Source organism: Mauremys reevesii, linkage group 9 (assembly GCF_016161935.1).
Source record: "Mauremys reevesii isolate NIE-2019 linkage group 9, ASM1616193v1, whole genome shotgun sequence".
In the NCBI taxonomy this organism is placed as follows: Eukaryota; Metazoa; Chordata; order Testudines; family Geoemydidae; genus Mauremys; species Mauremys reevesii.
The window spans coordinates 81,603,457-81,620,579 of record NC_052631.1 but is presented as its reverse complement, the minus strand read 5'-3'; the positions used below and the strand labels follow the sequence as shown (position 1 = coordinate 81,620,579).

At 52.0% G+C, this 17,123-nt stretch overlaps 1 protein-coding gene and 1 long non-coding RNA gene across 3 annotated transcripts in view; one reads left to right on the top strand and one right to left on the bottom strand.

Moving 5' to 3' along the window:
* LAS1L (LAS1 like ribosome biogenesis factor) overlaps positions 1-16,602 on the bottom strand; it is a 57,048-nt gene extending 40,446 nt beyond the window's left edge. Inside the window, exons 1-6 of one of the 2 annotated variants that reach the window (XM_039487638.1) lie at positions 16,477-16,602; positions 15,786-15,911; positions 15,512-15,581; positions 7,543-7,624; positions 5,210-5,404; positions 1,249-1,295 (exon numbers count right to left, since the gene is read on the bottom strand). In XM_039487638.1, the coding sequence (XP_039343572.1) occupies positions 1,249-1,295; positions 5,210-5,404; positions 7,543-7,624; positions 15,512-15,581; positions 15,786-15,898 (507 nt within the window). In that variant the 5' untranslated portion in view covers positions 15,899-15,911; positions 16,477-16,602. The other variant, XM_039487637.1, reaches the window with a different exon arrangement.
* LOC120371653 lies at positions 4,496-6,831 on the top strand. The gene is made up of 3 exons (XR_005584508.1): positions 4,496-4,560; positions 4,790-5,038; positions 6,667-6,831. It is a non-coding gene; the product is annotated as an uncharacterized LOC120371653 (long non-coding RNA).
* Positions 16,603-17,123: the final 521 nt, after the last annotated feature.

The following is a 17,123-nucleotide window of genomic DNA, read 5'->3' as shown; positions in this document are numbered from 1 at the left end:
GGACTGAAGATCTTAGACGGTTTTAAAATGACTGATATCAACCAGCTTCTAAAGGATTTAAGTCCAATAATTAAAAATACATTGTTAAGCACCCTTCAGGAATAGAAAGGCACAAGATTTGCAGAGAGAGGTTTGGGGCTATTACATATAAACACAAACAACCATGCTGCAATGTGTAATCATGTCAGAAGCCACAAGAAGCCCACATTTCTTGCTCTCTGCAGTGAATCCATGACTGATTTGCTTTGATGAATCACACAAGACAGTACCAGGAGAGAAAAGAGCACAGCCAGGCTCCATAACAGGGAGCGCTCTCTTCATCAGCAATGCTCACAGCCCCATCTACAGGCCATTGGATGAACTGCTACACCACTGACCACACAGTGCCTTCACACTTTAGATAAGAAATGGAACTTCTGAAACTGGCAAAAATCACCTAAGTTTCACTCTACTACTACTAGCAGGACTGCAAAGCAGCATGGGCAGAAGCATCAGAAGTACTGGTGTGACATTCCTATGCAGGTTTTTCCCCTAGGATGATTTAAAAATTGCTGGGGAGAAAAAAAGAGATTCCTATAATTACATGTAGGGCTAAGATTTTGTCATGGTTATTTTTAGTAAAAGTCACAGACAAGTCACAGGCAATAAACCATAATTCACGGAAGTCGTGACCTGTCTGTGATTTTTGCTGCTGTGGCTCTATGGTTCCCCTCACCACTGTGGTGGCTGGGAGCTGTGAGGTTCCTCTTCTCCCTGTGGCAGCTGGAAGCTGCAGGGCCCATGGCGGCTGGAAATTGCAGGGAGCCAAATTTCCCAAAGAGAAAATGGGACCCCCCCTCCCCCGCCACTTGTCTGAGGTGTTCCCCTTCCCTTCCCCCTGTGCAAGGCTGTCACCCATCACTGGAACCCCAAGGAGGTCCCCCTCAGTAGTCTGTCACCTGTCACTGGAACCCTGCCAGGGCCCGCTGGCTTCCAGCTCCAGAGTGCCTCAGCCCCTGGGGCTGAAGCAGAGAATGTCATGGAGGTCTCTGGAAGTCACAGATTCTGTGACATAAACCAAACCATAATTATATGTGAACTGAAACTTCTGATATAAACTAGCCAATCTTTCACACAGATATTCCAAGTCAGGCCTTGCAAGGCATGTCAGTTTCTCAGTCTTTCCATGAGATTTGTTAATAAAGCACAGAAGCAGTTACACAGCAAGGAAAGAGGCAGCGCCTGAAGAGTTAATCAAATTGCACTTACCCCAAACTGCTGATTTTTGTAGGACACCAGCAGCTCTCTGACTTTCTCTAGAAATAAATACAATTACATGGTTTAAACAACAGGTAATGAGGAGCTAATATAATTCCCATTTCACACAGAGAAATGGAACCTTCCTATCTTTAAGGAACTAGTGAGCTATTCTCTCCAAAATGACCCCCCTTGGGCAAGCAATTTACATACTGTTCAATGCTTACTCAAGGCCTAAACAGTGAAATGCAGAGATTATATAAATCCATACCTGGCAATTCTTTGATTATACTAGATTAGCAGTTCTCAGTCTCTTCAGTTCAATACAGGAATTGCAATACCGGATCAGACCAGTGGTCCACCTAGTCCACTATTTTGTTTCCAACAGTGACCACTTCTGGATGCTACAGAGGAAGGTGCAAGAAACCCTGTCATAAACAACTACGAAATAACCTGCCCATAGGAAGAGATGTCTTCTATACCTGACAGTTAGTAGTTATCTTGTGCCTTGAAGCATGAGGGTTTCTAGCCCTTATAATTTTGTTTTAAGTCCTACGTAAGACAACTGCGGACCTCAAACATACAATCCTTTTTGCATTGCTACTAAACTCCTGACATCGAGGATATATTGTGGCAACAAATTCCACAGGCCAATTATGTAAGTCAAAAAGTATTTCTTTTCATCAGTTTTAAATGTTTGTCTACTTCTGGACCTCTTCTGTTTCTACTGCATCTCAGAGAGAAGATGACCAGAAATGAAGATAGTGTTCTGGCTGAAGATGTAACAGTTCTTCCTGCATTTGTTATCACTGAGTTTTATCTGCCATTGGGCTGCCCAATCACCTGGCTTTGATTAGGTCTTCTTGGAATTCTTCAAAGTATTTTCTAGTTTTAACTATCTTAAACAATTTAATCATATTAGGACATGTCTACACTAAAAACGTGAGTCAGCCTGCTAGGTCAACTTTCAACCACATGTAGCTTCCTGCTGGGAACCCAGCAGCTGCCCTGAGCCTGGGAGGGTGGGGGACGGACGAGCAGGGTAGCCAGGCCCCCAGCAGCAGGGAGCTTCCTTGCAGCACCAGGGCTCCCCACAGGGAGCGGGAAGCCTCCAGTAGAAGCCTGGCTGGCAGTAGGGAGCCGGGCGGGCACAGCCCGGCTTAGAGCAGGGAGCCCAGGCAGCAGCTGGGCTGGGAGCAGAGAGCCAGGGGGCAGCCAGGTTCCAAGTGGGGAGCAGGTGGGCACATGGAGCCATGAAATTGACAACGACAGCCAATAGCCCATGTAAGTTATGCAGTGTCTACATGGACACTGCATCACCCTAACTACACAGACATAAGCCCTAGGCCTCTCGTGGAGGTGAAGTTATGATGTTGGTATAGTGGAGCACTTACATAAACAGAAGCAAGGCTGTAGTGTGTACACTGACATAATTAGGTTGACATAAGCTGCCTTACGTCGACCTAACTCTGTAGTGTAGACGAAGCCTGAGTCTCAAAGCATAGGATGTTGGCACCTTCAGCCAATACCCTCTGTCTCCTGGTCACTTTACACAAACAAAACCACCAAGTAATGTAGACTAGGTTCACAACTGAGAGGCAGGGTCTGAAAGCAGACCAACTGATAAAAAAAAAAAAATCAAAGGCGAGAAGGGACCATTATGTTCATTTAGTCTGACCTCCCATATTAACACAAGTCATAGAATTTCACCCAGTAATTCCTGAATCAAGCCCCTAACTTCTGGTTGAGAGAGCATCTGTCTGAAGCTCTATTAGATTGTGACCCCTAGATTCAATTTCATGCAGAGATCGATATATTGATAAACCCTGCACCCAACATTCTTCCTCCTAATCTAGTTTTTTCAGGAGGCATTAGAATGATTCTGCTGTGAGAACTGCTTCTACCTTTTCAGCTACTATTCACTACTCAACACTTCCCATAACTATAATACTGTTCAATTACACAAAACTGCTACTGATCCAGATCTCTTTTCAGAAGGCAGAAGAGCTGATTCAATAGAACATAACATAAGAATGGCCATACCGGGTCAGACCAAAGGTCCATCTAGCTCAGTATCCTGTCTACAGACAGTGGCCAATGCCAGGTGCCCCTGAGGGAGTGAACCTAACAGGCAATGATCAAGTGATCTCTCTCCTGCCATCCATCTCCATCCTCTGACGAACAGAGGCTAGGGACACCATTCTTACCCATCCTGGCTAATAGCCATTTATGGACTTAGCCACCATGAATTTATCCAGTCCCCTTTTAAACATTGTTATAGTCCTAGCCTTCACAACCTCCTCAGGTAAGGAGTTCCACAAGTTGACTGTGCGCTGCGTGAAGAAGAACTTCCTTTTATTTGTTTTAAACCTGCTGCCTATTAATTTCATTTGGTGACCCCTAGTTCTTGTATTATGGGAGTAAGTAAATAACTTTTCCTTAGAAGGAGCTAGACCAGGCTGAACAGCATGTGTCTGCAGATAAGCAGGAAAATGCAGAAGAGAGATAAGACTATAGCTGAAATTGACTAAAAATTCCTTCTTTAGAGAGGTGACTTGGCCAGCTGGGAGGCTCAGGCTAACACTCGACTTAAGCCAACAGTTAGACAGACACAGGACTAGAAAAAAAGAATTAGAGTGACAGACAACTAAGGTGCATCTGATCTGCTGGTGTCCTCTCTCTTTGAAGGTTTCTCCTGCTACTAAGAGGATTGATGACATATACCTGGGGCCTGATTTTTTTTAATTTAATTTTTTTTTTTAAATAGAATGGACTCCTATTTTGCACTCAGTTTTATGGGGGCCAACTGACATCACTTAGAAGATTATCTGATCATGCCCATTCAATAGAAAGACACTGCAGAGACCCCTAGACTAAATAGGTGATCTAGGCTTTTCAGAAGTGTAGTGGGGAGAATGGCATTAGAGTGGAATTTGGAATTAACCCTTAGATTTACAGTCAGGGGTTGAAACCTGGTTTGATTCCAACCTAGATTCCAACCTAATACATATTATCCTTATGGTACTGGGGTTTCCACTGCTAAGAACAGTGATTGTGCTGAAATCCAGACAGCTGGTATGAAAAAAGTCAGACCCACCAAGAACCATCAAAGCCCCAAACAGCAATTGTACCACCTGTGCTAAGGGAGTGTAACAGGATGGCCCTACCCCTTTAAGGTCCAGGAGGCCCGGGCTGCCAGCCCTGTTTAATTAGCCCCGCCCTCCCACACCTGAGCTGGGTGTAAGACTTAAAAGGAAGAAGCCCAGCAGTTATGGGCTGATTGTAGAGAACAGCAGAGTCACAGAAGTGGAGCCAATGCCTGTGGTGAGTCCCTAGAACAGGGGCCAGGCTTCAGGGAGATAGAGAAATGGGGAGCTAAAAAGAAACCTAAGAGGGACAAGAGGTTCAAGATGGGGGGGGAGAGTGCAAGGTTCTTTGCAGCATTTAATTTAGTGTGTAATTTTGGATTTCTACTGAAGAACCCAAAGAGAAGCCCTGAAACTTGCTATTTTGTGAAAGAAGAATGACTATTAAATTCTGTTTGATTTGGAAGGACTTTGTCCTGGCCCAGAGCTAAGCTGAGCAAAAGGACTTTGAAGAAGTATGTGGGAGATGCCAGTTTGGGGCCTAACCACTTACAGCTGGACTTCAATATCCCAGAAGGGCAATAAACTTTTAAGTGACCTGGCTGGAGGATTAGGTCATGGAGGACCCAGACAGAGACAGGCCATCACAGGACCAATTAAGTGACTAAGGGGAAAGCTCAGCAACCTCACATCTCATCACAAGGAGGTGCCAGTTGGTGAGTAACTTCTGTGCATGGGATGCTTGCTCTGGGGGTGGAAGCCTATAACAGGGAGTATATCCATCAAGTGGCAGTAGCAGCAGTGCTTGTATGTTCTTTAGGCTCCCAGCTACTAGAAGAAGACAGTGATCCAACTCAGATACTCGTCACTGTTTCCCAGACACCCACCATGAAGCTCCTTGTGTTTCTGATAGCCTGGTGGTTGTGGGTTCTGAGCCTCCTCTGAGTCACTGTCCACCTCTGTCTCGGTTGCTGCTGTCTCCACCTCCTCATTCTGCTCTTCTTCACATTCTCTAGCCAGACTATTACCCAGCTGACGGCTCCAGTATGTCCGTCGTAGCCACTCCAGCACCACATCACAACCTGAAGGCAAACACAGCAACACACACATTTGTTCCCTCTTTATGCCAGAGAAATTCACTATTTATTAGAATAGAGCAGGCACTTGCTTAATCTGCACTAGTGACTAAGATCTTTTGAGAGCTACTGAATTCAGAGATGAAATAATACAAATGCTATGGATAATGTGACCTGCTGCTAAGAAAGGAAGTGTCTTCTGACTGGACAGCCAAGACACAGACAGCCCTGGGGTTTGTCAGCTGTCACCTTGTTAGATTCTAAACCCAGATGATTTCAGTCCAAGTATTGGAAGTTTTGAAAACTGATCAGAGTCTTGTACTGTGCCCATCACTGTAGTATTCAAGCACCTAATTATAGTGTTTGTTACCTATGCAAAGACTATAAACATACAATTTGCCTGACAACCTTTTTTTCTAGTCACTATCTCACTGCTATAACCACCTGGAAGAATTCAGCATCTACTCCAGCTTAGACCTGTGGTTCTCAACCTTTTTGGGCTCAAGATCCATTTGTCAGTGTTTATCACCTGTTGTGACCCAGTAAATAATCTGGGAGTAGAGGCCCTGGGGTGGTTTTAGTCAGGCCCTGCCCTCCTGGAGGGGTGTGTCCTGTCCAGCATTCACTCCACAGTGTCAGCTCCTGTGCTGTGGGGCTGGCTGGGCTTGGCTCTCCGCTCTAGGCTTTGCAACCTCAGGGGTTGCAGCACTGCTCAGGTTTGGCCCCATCCCCCTGACTGGTCCAAATTTGTGAGAGTGGAGTTGTGACCTGTCTCATGGGGCTGCAGTGCCACTCACTCAAATGTGGTCTACCTGGACTGCTGTCGTCATGATGGCTGGGCCAGACCCGAGTGGTGCTAGGACCCCCAGAGGTTACAGGGCCTGGAGCAGGGAGGTGAGCCCAGCCAGCCTGTGGGACAGGAGCTGCCACCTGACCTTTAGAAACATTCTGGTGACCCAATTTAGGGTCAAAGGTTAAGAAACCCTGGATTGGATAATTTGTCTTCTAGCAAAAATCCCTTTCTATCTAGCACCTCAATAATTAAACCAAAGTTTGCAGACTTGGATACATACACTTTGACACTCAGGCTGCTTATGCAGAAGTGCTGAAACTCCAACTTCAGTGAGACTGATAGTGGGTGCTGCCAATTCTAAGCACCTCTGAAATCAGAGCTCTTAATCTAAGTCCCTCTATGTAGATTTAAGTGCTAGAATTTGAATACAAGTCCAACAATCTTGTTTTTAAATCTATTAATTTCTGCTTTACAGGAGTAATCCCAGCATCCTTGCCCCACTCCATCAGTAAGGAATGGCAGACAGAAGGGGTTCAGGGGCACTTGCAACATGATACCCAGTTTTCAGTTACCATAAAATGGTGCCAGCTACATTTAAAAAAAAAAAAAGGAATTTGTCATTCCTTCCCTTAAAAGCAATGGATCCGTAGTCCTTTCCCTCCCTTCCTCCACATCCCTTTCAGTTGGCTTGCGAGGCTTTTCAGTTTGATTCTTATCTTGAGTTTTAGATTCCCCCTTTCTCTTCTCCCAAAACAGGACGCTTTGGAGGGAAAGGGCCTGCCTCCTTCATTCCCTCAGTCTCTTGACCTCTTTCCCCCTTCTGTGATCCTTTCACCCACACCGCTCTGCTGTCCCCAGCCTAAGGCCTCATTTCCCCTTTAGCCAGGTAACCCTCTGTAGCATCCCACTTCCCAGATTCTCCTCCTCCCCCCACCCCAGTGACAGCCCCCCTCCAGTCACAGGCATGCCTGTCACACTCATCTGGCAAGGCCCTCCTTGCCAAGCCCTCTGGGGCTGCTGCCACATCTGTCTCTACATTGACCTCTCCTGTGAGTTTACGGATCTGCTCTCTGCTACCATGGTAGGGTGACCAGATGAGAGGGAGAAAATATTGGGACACATGGGGGAGCAGGGTGTCCACCAGTGGAGTGCAAAAAAAAAGGCAAGTGCTGCTGGCAGAGTGAAATATCGGGATGTCTGGTCACCCTATACCATGGAGACTGCAAACCCATGTCCAACAGCACCACTTAGTGGAATACTGAGAACAGCACCTGGCAACAGCAGCAGAAATACAACAACCAGCAGCTCCCAGAAACATAAAAGCTCCTTAGGTACAGACTGCACTTCTCACCTTTTCGGCAGGCAACTAGCTGAGGCAGTTTCCCATGGGTCAGATCATGGCGAAGGTTCACAATCCAAATTGGGATGTTCATCTTAGAAAGAATCACAAAATTACTATACAAGGCATTACATTTAATTACAGCCAGACATGCAGGCAAACAGCCACCCAGACAAGACAGAACTCAGAGGAGAGTGTAAAAATTCCTCACAGCCAGTGACATTCTCCTATGCAATTCTGGCTGCCTAGAACAGCCTTCCTGCATCTGTGCCTCATCCACTCTTCAGTTCATTACAAGCCTCAGCTGAAGGTACCGTCCCCCGTACCTTCACCTCACCATTTCTCTCCCTCTGCTACTTTTCTTGTGACTTTAAAGTGACACAACCATTCTAAATCTAGTCAGTTAGATGTAACTTCAGATCATACACCAGCCCCAAGTACCAGTTTGTTTTCATACTCAATTACAAAATACATGTAAGTATTTTTCCTCTCCAACACTTTGTTAGAGACCAAGCCCAGCAACAGGGGATGGTCACTGACCAAGAGAAAAACAGTAAAAACTGACTGCACAAAATACACTGCAAGCAATTCTCCCCTCCCTCATCTTTCCATTCTCAGGATTGAATGTTACATGCAACAAAGTAGGTAACACTTTTCAGACAGAGGTGTGATTTACACCAGGGTCCCTTTAATTACACAAGTTAATCCTGTGAAATCTTTTGAGTCAATTTGTTTTAAAGACATTACAACATATTATATTCAACTCTGACTTCCCTTAAGAATAAGATCTGAGGGGGCAGAGAGTTGAGTATTTTGATGCTTGTTTGGGTAAAGGAGACATTTTATTCTGTCCCTGAAAATTAAAGTGGTACAGAACCATGAAAAAGACGGTTACTCACCGTAGTAACTGTTGTTCTTCGAGATGTGTTGCTCCTATCCATTCCAGTTAGGTGTGCGCGCCGCGCGTGCACGGCATCTCGGAACTTTTTTACCCTAGCAACTCCGGCCCCTGGAGTGGCGCCGCTATGGCGCGTGTTATATACCCCAGCCGGCCCGTCCGCTCCTCAGTTCCTTCTTGCCGGCTACTCCGACAGTGGGGAAGGAGGGCGGGTCTGGAATGGATAGGAGCAACACATCTCGAAGAACAACAGTTACTACGGTGAGTAACCGTCTTTTCTTCTTCGAGTGATTGCTCCTATGCATTCCAGTTAGGTGAATCCCAAGCCTTACCTAGGCGGTGGGGTCGGAGTGAGACGTGGTGGAGTGTAGTACCGCGGAGCCGAAGGCTGCGTCGTCTCGAGACTGTTGCACCAACGCATAGTGGGAGGCAAAGGTGTGGACCGAAGACCAGGTGGCCGCTCGACAGATGTCCTGGATTGGAACATTGGCCAGGAAGGCGGCCGACGAGGCAAGCGCCCTCGTCGAGTGTGCAGTGAGGCGGCATGGCGGCTCGCGAGCAAGCTCGTAGCAGGTCCGGATACACGCAGTGACCCAGGAGGAAATCCGCTGGGAGGATATCAGCTCGCCTTTCATGCGGTCAGCAACCGCTACGAACAGCTGGGGCGAACGCCGGAAGGGCTTAGTCCGCTTGATGTAGAAAGCGAGCGCCCTGCGGACGTCGAGGGTATGCAGCTGTTGCTCCCGAGGAGAGGCATGCGGCTTCGGGAAGAACACCGGGAGGAAGATCTCCTGGTTGAGATGGAAGGCTGACACTACCTTCGGGAGGAAGGCCGGATGAGGGCGAAGCTGCACCTTGTCCCCATGGAAGACGGTGTATGGCGGACTAACCGTCAGAGCGCGGAGCTCAGAAACTCGTCTCGCTGATGTAATGGCGACGAGGAAGGCCGTCTTCCAGGAGAGATAGAGCAGGGAGCACGTGGCTAAGGGCTCGAACGGAGGACCCATCAGCTTGGCCAGCACGAGGTTCAAATCCCAGGTCGGAGCAGGATGCCGCACCGGCGGGTACAAGCGGTCCAGGCCTTTGAGGAAGCGGGAAACTATCTGGTTGGAGAAGATGGACCGACCTTCCACGGATGGATGAAAGGCGGACACTGCTGCCAGGTGAACTCTCAAGGAGGAGACCGCAAGACCTTGCTCCTTAAGGTACCAAAGGTAATCAAGGATGGTAGGGACCGGGACTACGAATGGATTGAGACCTCGTTGATCACACCAGAGTGCGAATCTCTTCCATTTCGCGAGGTAAGTGGAGCGAGTGGAAGGCTTTCTGCTCTCGAGCAGGACTTGCTGAACTGCCACGGAACAGCCCCTCTCTGCGTGGGTCAACCACTCAGGTACCAAGCTGTAAGATGGAGGGACTGCAGGTTCGGATGGCGGAGTCTGCCGAAGTCCTGGGTGATGAGGTCCGGCCATAACGGAAGGGGGATGGGATCCCGAACGGAGAGCTCGAGCAGCAGGGTGTACCAGTGCTGCCTCGGCCAGGCCAGAGCTACGAGTATGACGTGGGCTCTGTCCCTCCGAAGCTTCAGTACCACTCGGTGTACTAGCGGGAACGGAGGGAAGGCGTAGAGGAGGCGATCCGTCCAGGGGTAAAGGAAGGCGTCCGTCAGGGAGCCCGGCGAGCGACCCTGGTAAGAGCAAAACAGGTGGCACTTCCTGTTCCCCCTGGAGGTGAATAGGTCTATTTGGGGAAACCCCCACCTCCGGAAGATTGTGTGGGCGACATCTGGACGGAGGGACCACTCGTGGGAGAGGAATGACCTGCTGAGATGGTCGGCCAGCGTGTTCTGCACTCCCGGAAGAAAAGACGCTTCTAGGTGAATGGAGTGGGTCACGCAGAAGTCCCACAGGAGCAACGCTTCCTTGCAGAGGAGGGAGGAACGTGCTCCGCCCTGCTTGTTCATGTAGAACATTGCTGTGGTGTTGTCCGTGAACACTGTCACACAACGGCGTTGCAGGTGGGTGCAGAAGGTGCGACAGGCCAGGCGGATCGCTCGCGGACATTGATGTGCAGGGCGAGCTCCTGGGGCGACCACAGGCCTTGGGTGTGAAGATCGCCCAGGTGAGCTCCCCAACCGAGCGCCGAAGCATCCGTGGTCAGAGTGGCCGACGGGCGAGGAGGGTGGAATGGGACTCCGGCACACACGACCTCCAGGTCGAGCCACCAGCTGAGGGACTCGAGAGTCGGCCTGGTGACCGTGACCACCATGTCGATGAGGTCTCGATGCGGCCGGTACACCGACGCAAGCCAAGACTGGAACGGGCGGAGGTGGAGCCGCGCGTACGCGGTGACATACGTGCATGAAGCCATGTGGCCCAGGAGGCGGAGGCAGGAGCGCACCGTCGTGGTCGGAAAGGTGATGAGGTCCCGGATGATGGAGACCATCGTCTCGTGTCGAGCGCGAGGGAGACAGGCCCTGGCCACCGTGGAGTCGAGGACCGCTCCGATGAACTACACTCGCTGTGATGGAATCAAAGTGGACTTCTCGGCGTTGATGAGAAGACCGAGCCGCTGAAAGAGGGACAGGATTTCTGTCATCTGGCCCATCACGAGCTGTCGAGACTGCCCTCGAACCAGCCAGTCGTCGAGATACGGGTAGACGTGTATCTGACGACGTCGGAGGGCTGCGGCAACTACCGCCATGCATTTGGTAAATACCCTCGGTGCGGTGGAGAGTCCGAACGGCAACACGGCGAACTGGTAGTGGGTGTTGTTGACCACAAACCGGAGATAACGACGATGGGGAGGATAGATCGCGACATGGAAGTAGGCGTCCTTCATGTCGAGGGCGGCAAACCAGTCTCCTGGATCCAGAGAGGGAATGATGGTCCCCAAGGTGACCATGTGAAACTTGGGCTTGAGCAGGTACTTGTTCAGCTCGCGAAGGTCCAGGATAGGACGTAGCTCCCCTTTCGCCTTGGGGATGAGAAAATAACGGGAGTAGAATCCCCTGCCCCGCCTGTCTTGAGGCACTGCTTCTATGGCACCCACGCTCAACAGAGTCTGAACCTCTTGGAAGAGGACTTGCTCGTGAGAGGGGTCCCCGAAGAGGGACAGGGAGGGTGGGTGGGAAGGTGGGGGCGAAACAAATTGCAGGCGGTATCCCGACTGGACCGTCTGAAGCACCCAGTTGTCTGTTGTTAATTGGGACCACGCCGAAAAGAAATGGGAAAGGCGGTTGTAAAATAACGGGGAAGGATCCGGTAGGGAGAGTGATGGGCCGTCCTCGAGCGTCCCATCAAAAGGCCTGCTTGGCCCCCTGAGGGACCTTGGAAGAGGCCTGGCCCTGGTTACGCCGGTTGCCAGAAGGGCGACGGCGATTTTGAGCCGGTCGCCGGCTATTGTATGGCCGATAGCGTTGCTGATAGAAGGGCTGGGAGGGTTGCTGCCGGAAGGACCTGTGCTGCATCGCCGGCGTATGCATTCCGAGAGTGCGGATGGCAATACGGCCGTCCTTCAGGGTCTGGATCCGAGAATCCGTCTTCTCGGAAAAGAGACCCTGTGTGTCAAAGGGCAGGTCCTGCAGAGTATATTGCACCTCCGGCGGCAGGGTGGAGGACTGCAGCCAGGCGATGCGCCGCATCGACACGCCGGAGGCTAAGGTCCGAGCTCCGGAGTCCGCAGCGTCGAGGGCGGCCGTGATGGAGGACCTAGATGATCTCCTGCCCTCCTCCAACAGCACCGCGAACTCCTGGCGGGAGGCTGATGGCAGGAGCTCTGTGAACTTCGCCATGGACGTCAATATGTCATAGACGTACCTGGCGAGGAGGACCATCTGGTTAGCAATGCGCATCTGCAAACCGCCTGCCGAGTAGACCTTGCGGCCTAGCAGGTCCATGCGCCGAGCGTCCTTGGACTTAGGCGCAGGGGCAGGTTGACCGTGCCTCTCGCGGTCGTTAACCGATTGCACAACCAGCGAGTCCGGGGTCGGGTGGGTATAAAGGTACTCATAGCCCATCGGGGGAACCGAGTATTTACGCTCAACCCCGCGGGCCGTGGGAGGAATGGATGCGGGTGTTTGCCAGAGCGTGGTGGCGTTCTTTTGGATTGTTCTGACAAAGGGCAACGCCACACGCACGGGAGCGTCCGCGCCCACCACATTGGTAATGGGGTCCTCGTCCTCCTGGACCTCCGCTACTGGGAGATCCATGGCCGTCGCCACCCGGCGAAGCAGGTCCTGGTGGGCCTTCAGGTCAATGGGCGGCGGGTCCTTGGCCGAAGCACCGGCCACTGTCTCGTCCGGGGAGGACGATGAGGACAAGCCCTGCACTACGGCCTCCGCCGCAGGGGCTGTTGACTGTGCCTCGGCTGGATCGTGCAGGGTGGAGGACTGGTGGTCCGGTGGAACGGAGGGCTCGCGTCGAGGAGAAGGAGCTGGCCAGCTAACCGTCGCCTCAGGGACCCTGCGCTTGGAGGCCAAGTCTCGCAGAGGAAATGGTACCCCCTGCGTTTCATGCTGGGCCCATGGAACCCAGAAGCCCCACCGTTGAGACCCCTGAGGATCGCCGTGTGGGGTCGGTGGCAGGTGCGCAGTGCTGTCCACGCCGGAGGCCACCGATGCTGGGCGGGATGGCCAAGGAGGTGCTGAGGCGCTGACAGATTGTCTCTCCACAGACGGTACCGAGGGATGGCGTGAGTACCTCCGGTACCGGGACGGTGACCGAGACCGCCGGCCACCGCGGTGCCGGGAGCTCGACCGGTGCCGGGAGCTCGACCGGGAGCGGGATCTGCGGTGCCGGGAGTGGCTGCGGGAGTCGCGATGTCGGGAACGGCGCCGGGACTGAGACCTCCGGTGGTGCCGACGCGATGGCGATCGGGACCTGGATCGGTGCCGGGAGTGCAACCGGTACCGAGATGACGAACGGTACCGGGACTCCGACCGGCGGCGGGATGGCGACCGGTACCGGGACGGCGAACGGTGCCGAGATCGAGAACGGCGAGAAGGCGACCTCCGTCGGGACCGGGAGCGTGACCGGGACCGGGAGTGTCGCTTGTGCCGGCATTCCGCGGAGGGCGGCCGGATCATCATCGCCGGCTTTCCGACGGACGCGACAGCCCGCACCGGCGGTGCCGGGGGCCGGAGGCTCGGTGCCTCTACAAGCTGTATCAGCTCACACGCCGCAGAGAATGTCTCTGGCGTCGACGGCAGTCGTGGCTCAACCGCGGACGGTGCCGGGGAGCGTGGCGGTGCCGGACTCGACGGCCCGGTGCCTGCTTGGCGCACGGCCACCGCGGGAGGCACAGATGGAGCACTTGTCATGGCTGAGTCCTGCGCGCGGGACTTAGCGATAGCCTTTGCCAGCCTGCGCTTCCTAGCAGGCGAAAGGGAGCGGTGCCGGGTCTTCTCAGTTCCTGACTGCGGCTGCGGTGCCGCGGTGCCGGAGCGGCTCGGAGCAGCCGGTGCGCTCTGCACCGATGAGGCTCTCAGTGCTGGCGCGGCTGGTGCCGGGGGCTGCAGCGACGCCTCCATAAGGAGCTGCTTTAGTCTATTGTCCCGCTCCTTACGCGTTCTCGGCTTGAAGGCGGAACAGATCTGGCACTTGTCTGTGCGATGACCCTCGCCAAGGCAACGAAGACAGGCGTCGTGCGGGTCCCGTATTGGCATAGGCCTCTGGCAGCTTGCGCAGGGCTTAAAGCCCGGTGCCTTGGGCATGAGCCCGCACCGGGGAAGGAAAGGGAGGGAAACCCCCCTAACCTTATCACTAAACCTAACTAACTGTAACTATAACTATAACCACTAACTATACGTACTATGATAACTATATACAAAAAACCTTTAGTGAGAGCTAGGGTAGTGGAGGACAGACAGCACTCCACAGTTCCAACTGGCCGTCACAGGCGGTAAGAAGGAACTGAGGAGCGGACGGGCCGGCTGGGGTATATAACACGCGCCATAGCGGCGCCACTCCAGGGGGCGCCAGCCGGCCCGCCGGAGTTGCTAGGGGAAAAAAGTTCCGAGAGGCTGTGCACGCGCGGCGCGCACACCTAACTGGAATGCATAGGAGCAATCACTCGAAGAAGAAGTTAAATATCAAACAGAGGTGGGCCCTGTGCGCAAGGCAGGGTAGTACCTACAGTGTAGTCTCAGAACTGACCAGACAAGCATTTAACTGACACTTTCATCCCTTCCCCTGGAAATTGTTCAATAATAGGAAGGACATCGCTACCACAGGAGTTCTCTTGCCATTCAGCTCAAGTTTCTTTTGCTTAGTTTGATCCCATTACTATAGCTGGATCCTGAGCTTTTGTATTCATGGTGAGGGGGAAGAAGATCCACTTCTCTCCTCTGAAGCTATCCAGTTCAAAAGGAGACCGAACACAGCCACACCAGTGTTGCACAGGGATTATGGCTGGATTAGCCATTGCCCTCCAGTGAAATTTCAACATTGGTCTTAAATTCAAAAGGATTTTATACTAGCCCGTATCTAGCCACAGCTCAATATCCAAGAGATGCAAGTACATATATTGGGGGGGGGGGGAAGGGGGAAGAAGAGGTGCTCTGTGTGTCAGGGAAATCTTTATATTCAGAGCTGTGTGTCGTTTTAGAAATAGGTTCTCCTTGCTCCCCAAACAATATTCATGAAAATAATTATATTTATTAATCCTAATCTAATTTAAATGCACACACAATCAATGTTTTAGACGTAAACTACTTTGAGTTATAACATTTAATTGCTCAGATTAGGATGGATTTTGATTTAAATTAAAGCATTTTAAATCACCACACACACAACCTTGCTTTAAATCATCTTTTAGTTTATTTTCCTAAAAAAAAAAAAAAATTGACTTTCAGTGGCTGGTAACCATGAAAACATTAATTTACAACTAAATATCTTTGGTACTCTTTTTTCCCCACCCCACTGAGGAGGCTATGTCCTTCCTCAAACGCTAAATCATTTTAGCTGGCAACAAGTAGCCAAATATTTTAACATACAACAGACAAACGTCACTGACAATTAGACATCATCATGTATGTTGTCTACATGCACGTGTAAAGCAGCAAAGAACTCTTATCAAAAGTACCTCTTTAGCTAGTCGTCTCAGGGGGATGTTGACAATTTTCTGCTTCCGCTCTGTGATTAGATTCACAAACCTGTGGGGAGGTTACAAGCAAGAGAATAGTATTTCAAAGATTAAAAATAGCTATCAGAAAACCTGACACTCATGGGGAGAGTTAACCCCCACATTCAACTGGGCTATTGCTGTCAGGGAGCTACACAATGGAATTGCTCAACAGTATACTGCACTCCCCCAGAGTCTATCCTTTTCCAACCCTGCAAAGACCTTTTAGTCTTACCTTACAAGAGCCAGACCATATGAAAGGACCAGTTCATGAGATCTCAGGTTGCCAGATGTATCCAGGATTTTACAGCGAATCAGATCTGCAGTGCAATCCACAGCTAAAGGCATTCTGTGCCCATACCTAGAGATAGGGAAAGCATGACAAACATTTTATACCATTCCCATTAAAAAGAGGGAAATTGCAAGAAGTCAGTTGCCTTGAGGTCTTCCTGCTGGATACATAGCCTAGTTCTTGTAAAATATCAGTTCACAGCACAAAATCACTGAACATTCTGCTTATGAGCAGAATAAAAGATCCAAGGGCTGGACGGAGCTGCAGTGACCCTGAGGGGTCGGACGAGTCATGGCTCTCAGCACCCCCGGACAGGGCCGCCAGGGCAAGGCGCTCTCGGCCAGAGCTGGACAGCCGCGGCTACGGCCCGGCCCCGCCTGACAGGCTCCCTGGGGCACTCTGGAGCCAGCCCCTCCCCCCGCGCCCCCTCACCTGCTCCGCCAGCCCGACACCCGGTCCAGCGCGTCCCGCTGCAGCCGGCAGTCCCCGCAGTACAGCCCCACCATCACCTGGTCCCACTCGGCCTTGCTCCTCCAGGCCACCACGCTCCGCCGCGGCGGGCGCTTCCCGCGGGCCCGTCCCCCCGGCTCCGCGCGAGCCCCGCTCCCCGCCATGTCGCGCGCCCGGAACCCACCGCAGCCAGCCAGCCCGCCTTTCCGCGGGGCCGCGGCCCGGGCCAATCAAAGCGGAGATGGCCGTGGGCTTCCGCCCTCTTCCATTGGCTCCTCCACCGAGCACGTGGCTGAGGGCGGGTCCTAGCTGTGGGGTGAGGGTGCGGGCGCGTGCGTGTTGCGCTGCAGCCGGCTGCACAGCGTCTCCTAGCAACCTAGCAGGTAAGCGCCCGACTGGCCCCGCCCCCAGCATCCACTTGTGCTGGGGCGCCGAGGCGACACGGACTCCACCCCGCTCGTGTCCTTCTCAACCCCCTCGCTACCGCCCCAACCGGCCTTCCCCCGCGAGTTTTGAACCAGCGGCCAGGAGCTCCTTTTCCCACCCCCTGCTCAACGGCCAGAAGCTCCTGTTGGTGTCACTAGGCCTAAGTAAACCAAAGTTGTGACTGCAGGCCTGAGTGAACCAGAGGTCTTCCATGCTGTGAACTTTAACCAGCCTAAGATGCTAACAGACAGCAAGCAAAATGTGTAACTGTCAGCTGTCTCAGCTTGCAGATGCAGGAGTTTGAAACAGCAAAAGCGGCGGGGAGGAGGGGGAGAGGGGGGAGAAAAGTCTACATGTGCCTGGGCCGACAAGGCCAAAGATAAGCATGCGAATGGGAACTTTTCT